Source organism: Tenrec ecaudatus, chromosome 4, assembly GCF_050624435.1.
Source record: "Tenrec ecaudatus isolate mTenEca1 chromosome 4, mTenEca1.hap1, whole genome shotgun sequence".
In the NCBI taxonomy this organism is placed as follows: Eukaryota; Metazoa; Chordata; class Mammalia; order Afrosoricida; family Tenrecidae; genus Tenrec; species Tenrec ecaudatus.
The window spans coordinates 204,112,812-204,129,228 of record NC_134533.1 but is presented as its reverse complement, the minus strand read 5'-3'; the positions used below and the strand labels follow the sequence as shown (position 1 = coordinate 204,129,228).

The 16,417-nt window shown below is 54.5% G+C and overlaps 1 protein-coding gene across 1 annotated transcript in view; it reads right to left on the bottom strand.

Moving 5' to 3' along the window:
- Positions 1–16,417, bottom strand: part of RAD54L2 (RAD54 like 2) — a 91,566-nt gene that overhangs the window by 17,230 nt on the left and 57,919 nt on the right. The window contains exons 3-14 of the mRNA XM_075547441.1: positions 9,213–9,414; positions 8,323–8,426; positions 7,861–7,977; positions 7,415–7,641; positions 6,511–6,693; positions 6,282–6,415; positions 4,935–5,131; positions 3,749–4,091; positions 3,071–3,248; positions 2,101–2,352; positions 1,829–1,947; positions 577–695 (exon numbers count right to left, since the gene is read on the bottom strand). Coding sequence (XP_075403556.1) covers positions 577–695; positions 1,829–1,947; positions 2,101–2,352; positions 3,071–3,248; positions 3,749–4,091; positions 4,935–5,131; positions 6,282–6,415; positions 6,511–6,693; positions 7,415–7,641; positions 7,861–7,977; positions 8,323–8,426; positions 9,213–9,414 — 2,175 coding nt within the window. The remainder of the gene's footprint in view (positions 1–576; positions 696–1,828; positions 1,948–2,100; positions 2,353–3,070; positions 3,249–3,748; positions 4,092–4,934; positions 5,132–6,281; positions 6,416–6,510; positions 6,694–7,414; positions 7,642–7,860; positions 7,978–8,322; positions 8,427–9,212; positions 9,415–16,417) is intronic.

Sequence of the window (16,417 nt, the reverse complement as noted above, 5' to 3'; positions counted from 1 at the left end):
CCTACTTCCATAGAAACCGGTAGGTATAGCTCCACTCTGCGACACTGTCAGAGCAGGTCGGTGACACTGGCTGGCTGGTTTTTAAGGGTCCTTTCTACACACGCTGTATCGCATCGTTGCCCCCTTGACATGTGAGTAAGAGAGACATACCTGTTCCAGTGTTTGGGACAAACATGGAAGGGGCTGTGGGTTCTTCATACCCCTCCTCCATTGAGCATGCACTCCAGGTCTGGTCCCTCTGCCCCACCCACCCACTGGACTGAGCGTCCAGGGCGCTCATGCGCTTCTGCTTCCAGCCCTGCCTCTTGGGAAGTCTCGGTCATGCTGTGCTGTGCTCCTGAGAACTCTGCTTTGCACGCTGTCCCCTCTCCGTGAAAATGCGGCCAGCGTCTTCACTCCTGGGTACCGCCCCCAGCCCACCCCACCAAGGCCCCGCAGCCTCTAGCCAGTGGCCCGTACAGAGCAGCTGGGTTTATAACCCAGGACTTGAGGGAGAGAGTCTGGGGGGAGAGGAAAGGCGCAGAGCCCTCCAGCAGCCCTCCCAAGACTGCAGGGAGAAGGCAACAATGAACTCACGGAAGTAGCTGACGTTTCGGACCCACGTCTGCGGCCCCTGGCCCTCGGCGCCGGGCAGGCTGGGCACCTCCCGTTTCCCAAGGAAGTCCTCGATGAGTGCCAGGGTGGACAGGCTCTGGCTGAAAGGGACGGCATTTGGTTCAGAAGGCCACACCGCGAACAGCAGGAAGCTCAGCGTGTCCTCACACACTATTGTGCATGGCCCCCCAAACACCTTCCATTCATCCCCAGTGACCCGCGGCACCCTCGGTTGGTGGTGGCACCAATGGCATTCAGCAGGAAGACCGAGAAGGCCTGCGGGAGGGAGCAGTGGGAGGTGGGAACAAGCATGCACACTCAAAGAGCCGCAGCACAAGGGCATCCAAGGCGGAACCGTGCAGCACGGCAAAAGCCAGGCCGTGCGGGAGGCGTGTGTGTCTTATTAGGCACGGGGCTACTCGGCTGCTTCCAAGTTCGCCAGAGTCCGTTTCCCCCAGAAAGGATCAATGTAAGCAGGCGAGGCCTGGATTCTCCCGGGCTGGGCTCACTGCTGTCCTCAGAGCATGTCACGAGAGGAGATCACCATGGGGCTCCCCTGGGGCCATGGTGCCTCCAGCAGAAAGAAGCGGCCCCTGGACGTCCATCGGTCTGAGGACACAGACCTGGACAAGCTGCAAAACCTGGGCACGACTGAGAGTGTGATTCTGCAGTAAACCACAGCACTGGTGCGGGAGGTCTGCCGGGCGGGGCAGGGTATGTGCTAACAATCTTGGGAACCAGTTGGGGCAGGTCTACCCTGTCTTTATAGGGTCCGATGACTCAGCGCCAACTTGAGGGAAGGGACGTTGAGGCAGGTTTTTCAGGAGCTGAGAGCCCTGTCTTCTCCCACAAAGAGGCAGGTGGTTTTGACCACCCTGTGTAACCTCCCTGCCAGCAGATCCGTTAGCAAAGAGGCCCGGGTTTGCACCCCAGGCAATCTTGATAGTGTACCCTTTTGCGTTCTGTTTAACACATGAAACCGATGCTTGGCTCTGTGGCCAGAACTGGCCTGGCCAGAGTTTGCTCGTCAGACCAGGATCTGCTCCTCTAAGCACCCACCCTCCACCCATGCTGTCGGCAGTTCTACACCGCTCCCTGCGGAGAAGCCACGCTGGGGGAAGGTCAAACGCAAGGGGTCAGGACCATCAGCAGGGCTGCAGAGGCGTGGCGAGAGAAAAGCGAGGCCCCGGCTAGTCTCGCTCTGAGGGGCGGTCACTCCTTTCATAAGACGCACCTGAACACAAGGATCTTGTCCCCCAGCTTCACACTCTCCTCAATCAGGTGGAAGAGCAGGACCATCTTGGGGGAGTTCTCTAAGACGCCGGTCTGGTAATTGGTCAGAAGGTCTTTGGCCTGTAAGAGAAAAAGTAGGCAGCTCCGGGCAGGTCCAAGGACACACCTCGAGTCATGAGCAACTTCGAGGTGGCAGCTGACCGGCCTTCATCCTGGTTCTCAGTGGTGCTCATGGTGTCCCACCCCCGCATCCGTGGCCTGGGCTTGACTCACCCACTCGTAGGTGACAATGCTGTTGCCGCGCTCCTGGAAAGGACTGAAGCCGACCCCCTGCAGGAACTTGCTGTTGGTGGCCTCTCCCAGCGAGGAGGCCAAGGCACCGTCCTCCCCCTTGCTTTTGGTGCCCTGCGACGGGCAGCGCGTGCTGGCTCCCGCGGAGCCAAGGTCTTCCACATCCAGGTCCTGCTCGTTGGCCAGGCTCTCCTTCTGAAGGGCTTCGTACAGGACATCGGGGTGGTTCCAGATCTGGGGGCCGAGGACAAGGTGGATGGCACAGGGCAGAGGACAAGCCCTCCACGGGGCCCCAGGGCCTAGAAGCGTGCACCTGCTCAAGCACACGCCCTCTCTCTGGCTTCTGCCGAGTGGGGCTCACAGTGTGTCTGTGCACAGCCCAACACTACCTCAGGGGCCTTGCTCTGCCATTCAAATGCGAGGCGGAGTGCCCCCGTGTCTATCAGACACCCCCGACTGCCCACAAGACCAAGCTGTCGCTACAAATAAGACAGAGCTGACGCACGGCTGACCATCCAAAAGTCACGTCAGGACTGTCTGACAAGGGCTGAGGATTGCGGAAGGGTCGGCGCTGCAGAGACCTGGCTCAGGGGTAAGCACTACGCCCAGCTTCGGGTGTCCCTGGGCAACACAACTGCGGCTGCCTGGGTGGATCGGCGGTCAACTGGCAATAAGCCCTAACAGGTCAAAGTCGGTCAAGGTGTATCAACCTGCTCAGGATACTTTGTGCTAAAGACAACTGACCCTCGGTCCAAACACCCATGCCCTGCTGCCCCGCACCATCGCAAGCAGTGCGGAGTCATTGCATCTGGAACCGAGTGAAAGCTGTGCCTGCAACCCCGTTTCTCCGCCAGTCCCCTTTTCTTCACATGGGACACAGAAAGGCAGCACCGCGGACAACAGCACGGTCTCTGGAGCTTTGGGCGGCTGCTGCCCGGGCTCTCCCACCCACCTTGCAGCACACGCAGAAAGCCTTCAGGGGGTTCAACCCCAGCCAGCCGCTGCTGCCACAGTCCCGGAAGCGGTCCATGAACTGCGTGTACAGATCCCGCTGGATCTTGGAGAGCCGCACCAAGATCACATTCTCCTCCTTGGCTGGGAGATGGATTTTCAGCACAGTGTGGCCTCTCCTACAGAAGCCAAGAAGTCAGCCGGGGCTGGCAGGGTGGCCAGGAGGGGTCAGTGCCGAAGGGACCTGACGCACCCGCCACCCCTGCCCCAACCTCCCTCGGGATGGCCTTGGCACCCATGGTGAAGAGGAAACAGATGCTCCTCGGGATGGGAAACTGAAGCCAAGGCAGAACCACCTGTGCCAGGTGCTGTCTGAGGGACCGGCGTTTGCCCCGAGCATCTCTGCACATGGCCTCAGATGTGGAAGAGCAAGGGAAGGAGCCCCAGCTGAGCGCCTCCATATGGAGGTCACGCCCTGCCGCCACCAGCGCTATTCTCCCGCCACAGCAGCAAGACTCCTGCTCTCTGCTTCTCGGGGCCTAAGACGGGTGGACCCCAGAGGCCCCCCGGGCTCACTTCTGCGAGCAGCTCCTCGGGCCTGAGACCGTAGGCTTCCGTCTGCACGAGGCTCCCCGCCCCCCTCTGGAACAGCACCGCGCTTGCCCTGAGGACCGCTCACCGCTGCACAAAGCCCTCCAGGAGGCTGTGCAGGACGTGGCTCCGGTACCGCATGAGGCGGACGTCCTGCGGCGTGCTGTCCACACACTGCCCGTTCAGGATGGGGCGCTCAAACATGTTGCTGAACTCCTGCCTGGTTCCGAGGAAATCAGGGCGCACAAAGTCCACCATGCACCAGTATTCGATGAGGTTGTTCTGCAGGGGGTACCCGGTCAGCACCACGCGGCGGCGGGAGCGGATGCTCTTCAGGGCCTGCGAGGTGCTGGCCTGGCAGTTTTTGATGCGGTGGCCCTCGTCACAGATGACCACGTCGGGGCCAGGGCGGCATAAGGCCTTCTCAAACTCTGCAGAGGGAGGGGCCGGGGTCGAGGGAAGCAGGGTCAGCCCTCGGGAACAGCGCCTGCACGTCCGGTGTGCTGCCAGCCTGGGCTGCTGACTCCTGCGTAGCCAGCTAGCTCCCCCTGCCCTGCCTGAGGGTGGCTGCTGTCCTTTTGGCTAAGAGTAGAACTGATTGGCCTTCCTGGGGTTTAGACCAGTGGTGCTCAACCTTCCTCAGGCCAAGACCCTTTCATACACCTCCTCATGTGGTGGTGACCCCCCCCCCCCCGAACCATAAAGTTATTCTCGTTGACACTTCACAACTGTCATGAATCATCATGTAACTATCTCATAGGCAGGATATATTTTCATTGTTACGAACTGAACATAAAGCACAGTGATTATAAAATATTTATGTGCTTTCCCATGGTCTTAGGTGACCCCTGTGAAAGGGTCGTTTGACCCCCAAAGGGATCACGACCCACAGGTTGAGAACCTCTGGTTTATACCAAGTAGTAAACCAGGCCCAGATTCAAACAGCATTCCAGGACAAAGCCTGGCGGGGCTGATCCTGACACGGCATGGACTGTGGCTGTGCACTGGCTGAGGGACTAGGTCTCCCAGGCTAATCTGCCCATCACTAATCAGTGGCAAGCTCGCTCCACAAGACACCTCTCCCCAGTGGCAGACCAAGGGAGCAGCTACTCTCATCTGCTCCATGAGAGGAGCCGGAGGTGGCCCCTGACCCAGCCCTACCAGAGCCCCTGAGAGCCAGCCAGGGTCACACCAGGAAAGCATTTCAGATGTCGCCAGATGCCACTAGACGACGCTACTGCTTGGTCCTGAAACGGGCCCCTGTGCACGCCCACCTCTCCGAAACTCCTGCTGCCGGTCTTCCTCATCCAGATCAATGATGACCGGGAGAGAGCGTTTCTTGGTTTTCTTCGGTCTACCTGTGGCAAAGGACTTCTTCAGGGTGAGCAGTCGGTACATTTCATACCCCATCAGCAGCACCCCACCCTCTGACACCCAGTCGGCCATCACTTTAGCGCGAGCTGCCGTCGTCCTGCAGAAGGGAACAGAGAGGACCGTGTGACGTGTGTGTGCCGCTCCACGAAGGTGCCTTTTGAGACGAGCAGAGCACACGAGAGGATGGCTGCTCTGCCCCCCCCCCCCCCGGAGCCCTCACAATCTCGCCGGCTGACAGGCACTCAGGGTCCCTTACTGCCCAGACTTCACCAGGCAGCAAGCCCTGGGCTGCCAGCTGGTGGCTAGAGCACTCCCTGGCCTCAGAAACACTCTCAAGAAACCAAACCAGATGCACATCGATGCCGATGCACAGCAGCCTTCCCGGACCAGTTGGGTTTCCGAGATCAGAATTCTTTACCGAGTAGAAAGGAAAGGAGGAGCTGCTAGGATTTTCCCGTGAACTTTCTGAAGCCGCCTTGCCCTAACTGCACCAAGGGTGCACGCGAGCTCCACAGCACCGAGCAAGCGCAAGGACTGTCCTCTTGGAGGTCTACACACACGGGGGTCGTTTTGCGTCAGAAGGAGACTTTCAAGCCCTCCTTAGGGTAAGAGAGGTGACATTCTGCACTTCCCCTGCCCAGGTCGCCGTGAGTTCAGAGGCAGGACAAGCGGTCCAGAAGGAGCGGGAGCAGAGAACGAGTGGCCCTGTGCGGTCCCTCTCTCTGCCCAGGCTGCACTTCATTAACTGCGTGTGGCCCAAGAGTCCCGGAACGCCTGTGAGCCACTCAGTCTGCTCACTGGGACGGGGTGAGGGCGGCCTCTGCAGGAAACAAAGCCTGTCTATGCAAGGACTCAGGCCAACGAGCAGACAGGGCAACACAGAGAGCTGGCTTGGACCCAGAAAGGGCTTTACATTCTTGGAAACCGGCATGATCTGCTGGAATGGAAACAGAAATCCAAAACAAAACCGAGGCTTGCCTCTTTGGAAGCCCTGGAACACGCACCCCTAGCGGTCAACTGCGCTTCGGTGCTTACAAGAGACGCGGTGACTAGGCTTCCAGGGAAAAACAGAGGTCCCGTCTGTCACCACTGAACACGGGGGAAGGGTGGCCGCCCTCAGACTCGGCACATAAGAGCCTCTGCAAACAGGCTACATCTCAGTAACGGGAAATGAAAGACAGCAACAACAGAGAGCAGACACTGACAGGAGTCTCAAGAAGGGGAGGTGGGGGCGGTGAGCCACCTACTTGTGCTCATCGTTCAGGATGTGGACTTTGAAGAACCGGGGCTGGACCTCTTCGGGCTTGTTGTCAGCGGGAAGGGCTTCGGGAGCTGGAAGCCACATGTTGAACTCTGCCAGCCAATTCTGCAGAGTATTGACCTGTCAGAGAGCCAGGCCAAGAGAAGGTTTCACAGATCGACCCCAGAGCTGCTAGCAGAGGCTCGCCCCCGAGCCCTTCAGCGGGAAGCCCTTACCGGCACGATGGCGAGCACGGTCCTGGCAGGCGTGTGGCGGAGGAGGACGTCGACGAAGGAGACCACCTGCAGCGTCTTCCCCAGCCCCATGCTGTGGGCCAGGATGCAGCCAAAGCCACTGCTGGTCTTGAACCGCCCAAGGGACTCCACCAGGTTGTCGTACAGGAACCGGATCCCGCCGATCTGACGGGCAAACACCACCCCGTCAGGGGCCGGCCAGCACCAGGCTCCGGAGACACGCTCTCGGGACTGACACGGGCACGCATGATGGCAGATGGGCAGAGGCTTTTCCCTGCACCCTGACTGGTCTAGTAAACGGTGGGAGCCTTCTTGGAAAAAGCAGAACAAAACACACGAAGAAAGCATTCGCTGGTGCCACAATCAAGCAGCACCAGATTCCCGGCCGGGTCTGTTATGCGGCCTCGGCTTGGTGGCTCCCAACCTTGGGACATCGCCTCTTCAGCACAGGCCATTCCATAAAGAGCAGGTCTTGTTGTGAGAATTCTCACGTCACACCACCTCTGCTTTATGGAAATTCCACGCACTGGTGCAGGTTCTCGAGACTGCAAAGGGCCCTAGACCTCTGATTCCCATGTCGTTTCTGGAGCAGCAGGTTCCTCGTCCAAACTGTCCTTGAGACAGGATCTGCATCCGTCTTACTGACCCCACAGAAGGAGCCTCTGCTCTATCAAGCCAGGAAATCCAGGGCCTCCCTGCTGACGGGGCAAACCCGAGACTGGCCTCCTCCCTTTCCTCCGGCTTCCAACATGTCAGCTGCTTAGGGGAAGGACCAGAGCTTCCTGCCCACTCCCGTGCCACATGAGAGCTCCACGGGCTGTGTTGTTGCTCACAGCCAGGGCAGCAGGCAATGCCAGCGGCAAGGGAGCGTGGGCATGGGCTGTACCTGGTGAGGCTTCACTGCTCGTGCCAACTGTGGGGCCAGGAAGACGTTCTCCTCCTCCGGAGGGTGGTTCAAGTTGACGAGCACCCGGCCCAGAGCATCGCGCTGATTCAAGACGTCGTTGACGTGGGTGCCACCCTTCTCCTCCTCCTCATCCTCCTCGCTGACGGACTCGCTACTGTCCACAATGTGCAGCGTGTCCTCTTCGCCAGAGCTCAGCTCGATCACCTCTGCGGAGACAACAACAAAGCCCTGGGAGGCAGGGCCGGCTGACACCCGCTGCCTGACATGAGGGCACTTCAGAAGCCTCAGGTGAGGGCTTGTCAGCATCTCCAAAACCTTGGGTCTGATCTTTCCGTCTACTGTGGAGACCCAACTGCTTTTCTTATCAAAGGTGCGGGCGGGCCACTGCTCAGGAGGACACGAAGGCACCGCTGGCTGGACCTTACCGTCTCGACTGCTTTTCTCGTCCTCGCTGCCGCTGCTGCTGTCCAGACAGATGACCTCCTGGGCCAGGACCCGAGGCGGCAGCTGGGGGCCATCACCTGCTCTCAGGGCAATCTCCTCTAGGAAAAGAGCAGCCAATAGAAGGTCAGCGTGACACACAAGTCCCCCCAAATGAGTCCTCCTCCGGTGGTGCTCTCAGGGGAGGAGCCCCTGAGAAGAGAAGACCACAGGCTCCCTCCAAACCCCCTTTCTGAACTGGTTCCTACTTCCACTACCCCGTTAGTCGGGAGGCTCAAAGTCAGGGGAGGGGATCTGAGTCGAGGAGGTAGAGGGTGGCTTTCTACATGCAACCCTCTTGACCACACCCTCATTCAGCAACGGGATGATGCCACAGGGCTCCCACACTGCCCTCGGCCACTGCGGAGGCGTCCCAGGGGCACGGGAGTTATGGGGGCATGGGGCACCTGCATAATCTTTCCTCTGCTGCTCCAGGCGCTTCCTCCTCTCCAACTCTTCCTGCTGTGCCGCTTTGGTGACCGGCTCCAACTGATCCTCCCGGAGCAGCTTTCTAAACGAGAGAGAAAATGCTCCGTCACTGGAGATCTGGGCAATGCTAACGGCAAGGCGAAGGAGGGCGCTGGTCACCGCCTAGTTCAGAGAGCTAAGCGGGGAGGAGAATTCTGCCCCCCCCCCCCCAGCCCCTCCTTGCAGTGAGCAGGAAAACAAAGCAAGACTTCAAGTCACAAGTGGTTCTGGGAGAGTAAACGGAGAGATACCCCTGCCATCGAGTCTCTGCACATAATACATTATAAGAGTGCCATGGTTATACATGTCATTCACAAAGCTGCAAAGCAGTGTTCAGAAACACAGCTGTTATGCAGGGAGGTGGGTGATGCTACTTCCTTATTTCCCAAACTTGAGGATTGGCGATCAAGTTGTGATGGGGGCGGGTGGAGGAGGGGCAGCCTCAGCCTCCCTCCAACAGCACCAGCAGTCAGTGGCAGGAAAGAGCTGCTGGGTGCTGGGAGAGGTCAGGAGCGTCCCCACTCCAGGAAGCAGGCCTGGTCTTTCCTTTGGGCTGGACAGTCTCCTGCCCCTGTGAGCTGAGCTCTAAGATCAGGACTTGGCTCACTTCATTTCCCGAGACTGGGAGGCAGAGCATCTCACAAGAGAGTTGCCTCCCAGAGCCCTCCCCTAGTGGTCAAGGGTCTCCAGCAGCCCAGCCTGCAGTGAAAAGACATGCCTGCCCTGCCCTCCTCTAGAGAAGAGACCCTCTAGCTCGCACAGGTCCTCCTGCTCCCAGCAGACCTGAGACGTTTGAAGGGGTGAGGCCTCACACCCACGCTCAGCTCACCGGATGTTTCTCCTCATGTGCGAAGGTTTCTGGGCTCTCTTCTTCTTGGGGTCCTCGGAGGCCAGGCTCTTGTCTTGGTGGGGCCTGAGTGGCTCGGAAGGCTCAGACTGAGATGAGGTAGTTGAAGTGCACCGTGGTGGCTGCTGCCCATCTTCCCCCGACTGGGCACACTCCGTGCCACACACGCCATCGAGGGATGGCTCTGAAGAGATGGGGAAAGAAACACCAGCACTGAACTTACCGGGAGGAAAAATGGGTTTCAGTGTCAGGCATACCTGGAGTTCGAATGTCAACTCAGGAACTTCATCAGCTGGAGGCCCAGTGTTTCACCCTCTCTGAGGTTTGACTGGCTGATCTACGGAATGGGGGCGGTGCCGCCTCTCAGAACAGGGGTGGGGGCTGTGTGAGTGCCGAGACCTGAGCCTGGTCCCAAGTGGGCCCACACGGAGGTGAGATCCGGCATGCTCCCGACTTAGCAGATATTTCACGGCCTCCTCCTGCTCAACACGAGATAGGGCTACCGCAGTCCACACACTGAGCAAGTGCCGTCACCCTTCAATCAGGGAGCATAACCTCTCCCTTCAGAGTCTCATTCATTCATTCATTCATTTAACCCATCAGTCAGTAAATGGGGGCTTAGCATAACACAACCACTGTGCTGCATGCCTCAAAGGTATCCGGAAGCTTCCAGCCATGGTGGCGTAGTGGTTACAGGTTGGGCTGCAATCTGCACAGTCGGCAGTTCGAAACCAGCAGCAGCTCCGTGAGTCACACTGACTCCATGGTGAGCGGACCCACAGGAGGCACCGTGAGTCTCACTGGCTTTGTTGGTTGGTTGGAGTTCCCTTCAAGGGGTTTGAGTTGCTTAGGGAAACAGAACATCTATGAATGCAGACACAACAAAGCAGGATATCAGAGGCAGGGCAGGCCAAAGGACCTCAACAGTCCAGAGATGACGGGTTAGACTAAGGATAGTGGTGCCAGGGTCACAGAAGGCACCACTCACAGATGATCACATAAAAATTACAGGGAGGTAAAATCTGAGCAGAACGTCTAATGGTGATGCCCGGGAGTAGAGGCAAGGGGAGGTAGTGCCTTTGCCCACAGCTGCCTTCCACTGCCCAGCACCCCACTCTGTGGCAATGGGGCTTTCCCTGCTGTCACCCAGAACCCCCTCCTATGGCAAGGGCCCTCCCCATCTTTGCCTGGCACCCCCTCCCACACGTGGTAACGTGGCCTCTCCCACTGTTGTCCGGCACCCCCACGCACAGGGCCACACTTGCCACCTGCAACCACCCGAGCCGTGCGCCCTGAAAGGGCACCAAACCTGCTCTCCAAATAGGGGATCCTGGCTGCCTAAGGAGAGTGAAACCCTAGTGAGATAAAGACATAGCCTGAGCCCCAGCGCCTTAGTGATTCCTACTCACAGAAGCACTCTTACCAGCCTCATGATGAGAACCCAGGGCTCTGGCTCCCTGAAAAACGGCACCAAGCTCCTCCAAAACGACCCTCAAGCAGCAAGCTGCCTCAACAAGCTCAGCAAACAATCAGGAGAAACAGTACGCACTGTCAGAGGAAGTTCCAGATCCAGTGGCATCCACAGGACAAGCAGAACTTGAGCTACCACAGAAAGCAATCTTCAGAGTGCTGCTTGGAGTCATACAGGACATGAGGGAACCCTTGCAGACAAAAGATGAAGCGATAGGAGATAGAGGCCACACATCAAGATGAAATAGAGCACCAAAGGAAAATACAGGCGTTAAGGGACAAAGTAACAAAAGCAAATCACAAGTTAACAGGCTTCACCAACAGACTAGAAGAACCTGAGAACAGTACCAGTGACCTTGAGGATAACCAGGCAGACTTCAAGAAACAGGAAAGACAATCAAAGAAGATCATCAAAGAAGCTGAAGAAACCCCGAGAGCCGTGTCAGGCACTATGAAGAGGAACGACATGAGACTAGTTGGGCTACAGACGTCAACAGCAAAAATAGTGAGGGAATTCCTGGAGGAAAACTTCCACAACTTGATAAATGAGAATCAGGCGACCATCCAGGAAGCCGAGAGGACACCAGCTAAACTGAACCCAAGGAAGAATTCGCCAAGAACCCTCTATCCAGCCAAATTATCTATCAAGATAGACAAGTAACAATCTTACCAGACAAGGAAAAACTCAACTATGTCACACACACACAAAAAGCCGGCTCTACAAGAAACCCTTGACGACCCAGTGTGGCAGGAAACCCCCACATACAGCAACTCCACCCAGCGGACAACACACTGAGCAGACCCCAAGGATGAACCTCACACTCATTAGCACACGGCACTGATAAGAAGGGAGATAGGAAAACTCACAAAAGACACGAGATGACATCACAGAGTGCACTGATGAAGGTTTTAACTGATTATCAATGGACTGGACTCGCCCATTAAAAGACAGAGACTAGCGGACAGGTGTAGAAAACACAACCCATCTATCTGCTGCCCACAAGAGAGACATCTCAAGTTTGCAGACAGAAATAGGCTGAGAATCAAAAGCTGGAGAAAAATACACCAAGCAAATGACAATTCAAAAATCTGAATCTCTGACAAACTGATCTCCAGGTGCAAGTCATAAGAAGAGATGATCATGGGCACCAAGAACCAGAGAGCGAGTACACATTTACGCATCTGAGACCAGCGAAATTCATCAGATGCTCCAAATGATGGAAAAAGAAATCACAGGCAAACAATCCCTCCCTAGGTTCTCCCAGATGGACATCAAGAACCTCAACAGACCCATAGCAATAGAGGAAATAGACAAGGTTATCAAGGAACTACCAACTACAACTCCTCCAGGCCAGACAGCTTCCCAGGAGAAATCTACCAAGCACTCAGGAAAGAACTGACAGCAATCCTACGCAAACTCTTTCAGAACATAGAAAAAGACACAAACTCCCAACCCAACCCAACGGCAATGAATGTGGTTGACTGTGGGTCAGATTAGTCAGTGTTTCACGAGGGCTCAGTGATGTTTATGAGCTCTCTGGTTTCTACGTGACGTAACAAAACATACCACACCTCAGCACACCATTCTTAATACAACTGTAAATTTCTGCAATTAATTTCCCCTAAGCCAAAACATGACTTTTGTACATTCTTAATATTGAATCCCATGAATTTACAGCACAATCAAAATAATAAATTTTAACTTTCAAATAATATCTCTATTTCATATTCTATAATATAACCCACCAGCAGCCACTCGGGAAAAACCACCAACAAGAAGGTACAGAAACATGCGCTCTGACAGGCCACTGGGGTAGTAATGAGCGCCAGACTGCCAGCTGGGGCTCCACGACTCCTGCCGCCCCTTTCAGGAACACAGGCTCAGACCTGGCCACAGACACCTGTGAGCCAGCTGTGAGCAAACACCACCAGAGTCACACAAACATCAGAGGACACTTCCACACAAGTGCCTCGGCAGAGAGTCTGGAACGCCAGCACCTCCAGTTCAGCTGGGCAATGGGTAGCTTTGAAAGAAGGCCCCCTCTCTTCATTCCCTGTGGGCACAAAGTGCAAGCCTCTCCTGGGCTCTCTTCCGCTTTCTTCTTGCTCCACATCCCATCTGTGCCTGCTGTAGTGGGACAGGAAGCACACGTACGACCAAGGAAGTATGTGGACCCAAAACAGAACCGGAACGGCAGCATGCCGTACAATGTCATTCTCAGCATACGGAAATGCCAGGTGGCTAAGGGCTATGTGAACGAGACCAAGGGTGCCAGCAGCATGATGTGGCATGTGGGAAGTTACGGAACATGGAAGGGTTCTTTCCTACAAATAAATCATAAGGAAAAGACAACAAGAACAAGGGCAAGAAAGAACACTTACAGATTCAAGAGATGCCAAAGATGTATCAACTAGGAACTGGCAAGTAAAAATATTTTTAGAAAGATCATTGGAGATTAGCTGGCTATTTAAATATATTAAGGAATCATTGTTTGAAAACACTGAGGAGTAACAATGATACAGAGGGTTTAGTTACTGTTGTTGTTATTTTTCAGGAAAGATAGGAATGCATTCTGAAGCAGTTATAGGCTACAGTCTACTGTTAAATAACACAGGGTTGGCAGGAACGCAGACTGGCTCTGCAATCACAGCTACTGAAGAAATCAATGAGTTTCCTTTTTATTTTCATTGTTTGAAATTTCCCACCATAAAAAAAGTGACATTAATTTTCATTTTCAAATTTTCACAGAAAAAAACATTAATAATGTAATCAGCACTGTGAGTTAGGCGTAGGCAAGGTCATGGTTGAGATCCACCAGCTACTCCTTGGGAGAAAGATGAGGTTGGCTGCCGCAGGACAGATTTACAGTCTCAGAACCCTGTGTAAGACTGCTAAGAAGGGCAACCAGCTCACTGGCAGGGTGGGCCTCTAAGCAGAAGCCTCACAGTCCCTACCCGGTGGTGCCTGGGAATCAACTTGCTGGCGGTGGGTCAGGTTGAGGAGCCCTGCTGGTGCCCCCGGTCTAAGTGCTCGGCTACTAGTGGCTAGGTTCGCCTTCAGACCCAGCAGCGACTCACCTCCGTGGGAGACGGCGAGACAGGGCTCCCGCACAGACCGCGGCCTTGGAAGCCCGACGGGCCAGAGCTAGAGCTGACTCAGCAACAGCAGGGTGGTATTTGGGGCATCCCCTCTAAAATCACAGGGTCCCTAGCTTATTTGGCCTGCCGCCGCCTCTTCAGGAGAAAAAGGGCAAAGACTACTCACTGCCTCATTCCCACCCCGGGATTACCGTCCAAGATCGTGCACGCTAGCTACTCTCGCACCCCCCCAGGGGCCAGGAAGCACTGCCCTACAGAGAGTCCCCGGGTGGTACAAACGGCTAAGGGCTCAACTATGATCCAAAAGACTGCGGATGTGAACACACGCGGAGGCCGCCAACTTGTTTCCTAAAGATTTCAGGCTTGAGAAGCCAAGAGAGCAATTCTACCTGCACAGCTGGGGCTGCCGGGGGACCAGGCCCGGGCACTAACAAGGACTGCAAGCACAGCACATGCACACGGGTGCCACTGCAGCCACTCTGGGAGAGCAGAGCTCAGCAGGCCGCTGGCTGTTCTGGGTCTCAGAGGCTTCTGCCTTTGACAGGAGCAGCTTACTGCTTTCCCACTGCCGTACACACTCCGGTATAGGCCGCCCCAAATAGCAGCCGAAGCACCTAACTTTACCACAAAAACTGCATTAAAAATGTGCTGGGAAAACTCGGCTTATACACGAGTACATACGGTACTATTCAGGGGGAGATAGTTGTGTCTGCCTACGATTGTTAAGATTTTGTGTCAACTTGGCAGGACTCAGTAAGGCATTGACAATACCTAACACAATGTAATTACTTCCATGGTGAGAACTGCAATCAATGGAAAGGAAGCTTCTCCGGGGTTGTGGCCTGCTTCCAGTGTATGTGGGTGCTATAGGAAAGCTTGCTTGCTTTTTACTGGATCTGGATACTGGATCTGGCTAGTCATTTGACCTACACTTCTTTGGCCTCAAGCCAGCAGCATGCCTTCCTGCACTGGTTCTCAACCTGTGGGTTGTGACCCCCTTGGGAGTAGAGTAATTCTTTCACAGGGGTTGCCCGAATCTTCCCAGTAGCAAAATGACAGTGATGAAGTAGCAACAATAATGTTATGGCTGAGGGTCACCACCACATGAGGACCTGTGTGAAAGGGTCGCCTCGCCGCAGGAGGAAGGTTGAGAGCCACAAGCCTGATGATCCAGGAGTCACTCCTGCCAACTTCAGCTTCATTCACCTCTGCGGCCAGAAGCCTGCTGCCTGAACTGTCGATCCAAAGTAAACAAAAGAACTCTGATGCCTGGCATGTGTTTGGTGCATGCTTTAGGCTGTGTGGCCCCTGCAGTTCTGTGAGTCAGGACTTCTGTGAGCTTGACTTCTGACCCACAGACCCACAGACTTGGAGCGTGTAAAGCATCTAGATTTCAGAGAGCCACTTCCCAGATTAAAACTCTCTCTAGAGAAGCCTCACTGTTAAAAAAGAAAGAAAGAAACTTCACTGTTTTCCCTTCTTAGATACCACCTTACAGAGATTCAGGTTTAGGTTTGTTTTCTTTTGTTTATGCTACCGGCAATCAATGAATTCATATCACGATATTGTGTTCCTCTTGGTCACATTACGTTCGTTACCTTACGTTACGTGACATTTTACTCTATGGTGGTATAAGATAATATTGTATCTAACTTGACACAGTCCTCAGTTCTTGGCCTTTTGCTGTCAGCCTATCACCTTTGACTGCTGGCCATTTGGGCTGCTTCTTTCTTTCTATTTGTAGCAATATACTGCAAATACCTTTGTACACATCAGTGTTTCCCTTTTGATTGACTAACTAATGGTAGATACACTACCGTTGACAACAAACAAAAAAATTCAGGTTCCGAGTACAGGAACTGGCCAGCACTTCATGTCAAGGACCAAACAAAGAGTGGAGATTTTAGGTTGTATGGGTCATCCCTGTTTGCTCTGCATAACTCTGCCACTGAAGCAGCAGAAGTAACTCTCTAGAAATGAGTGCGTGAACAAGAGCAGCATAGTGTGTGTTCCAATAAAACTTTATTTAAAAAACAGGCAGCGAGTCAGATGTGGCCTATGGGCATTAGCTTACCAACCGTTGGTCTCTCACAATGGGGATAAAAAAAGAATTCTATTTTTTCTTAGTTTTACTGTACGCTGAATAATCAACACTTAATCACTAGGAATGTGTTATTTTAATATAAACTGAAATTTGCATATGTTCATCAAAGCGGTAACCACGTAATTGTGAGATTACAACTGTGATAAAGAAAACTAACTAGAGCTGTAAGCGCCTCTCATAGAGGCGACATTTCCTAGAAAGGACACCCAGGGAGTCGGGGAATGAAGACCGGCTGGGATCTTCATCCTAAACACGGGAAATAACTGAGGAATAGCGACATTTCCAGGAAACAACGGGAGGCAACACTTGGAGGCAGGAGGAGCAAGTGGAGTTCAAGAAGCTGAAAAAGGGCGAGGGCCTCATCTTGTATTCTTCTCTCCGTTTTCTACAAGTTTCCAGATGTCAAAAACTGAGCTTCAGGTAAGGAATATGGATGAGAAGATGGGATTTAGAATGGTGTCAGCAGTCTGATTTGTGTACAGCTGAAGATGTAGGCCTTGCTAGCAGTACTAAA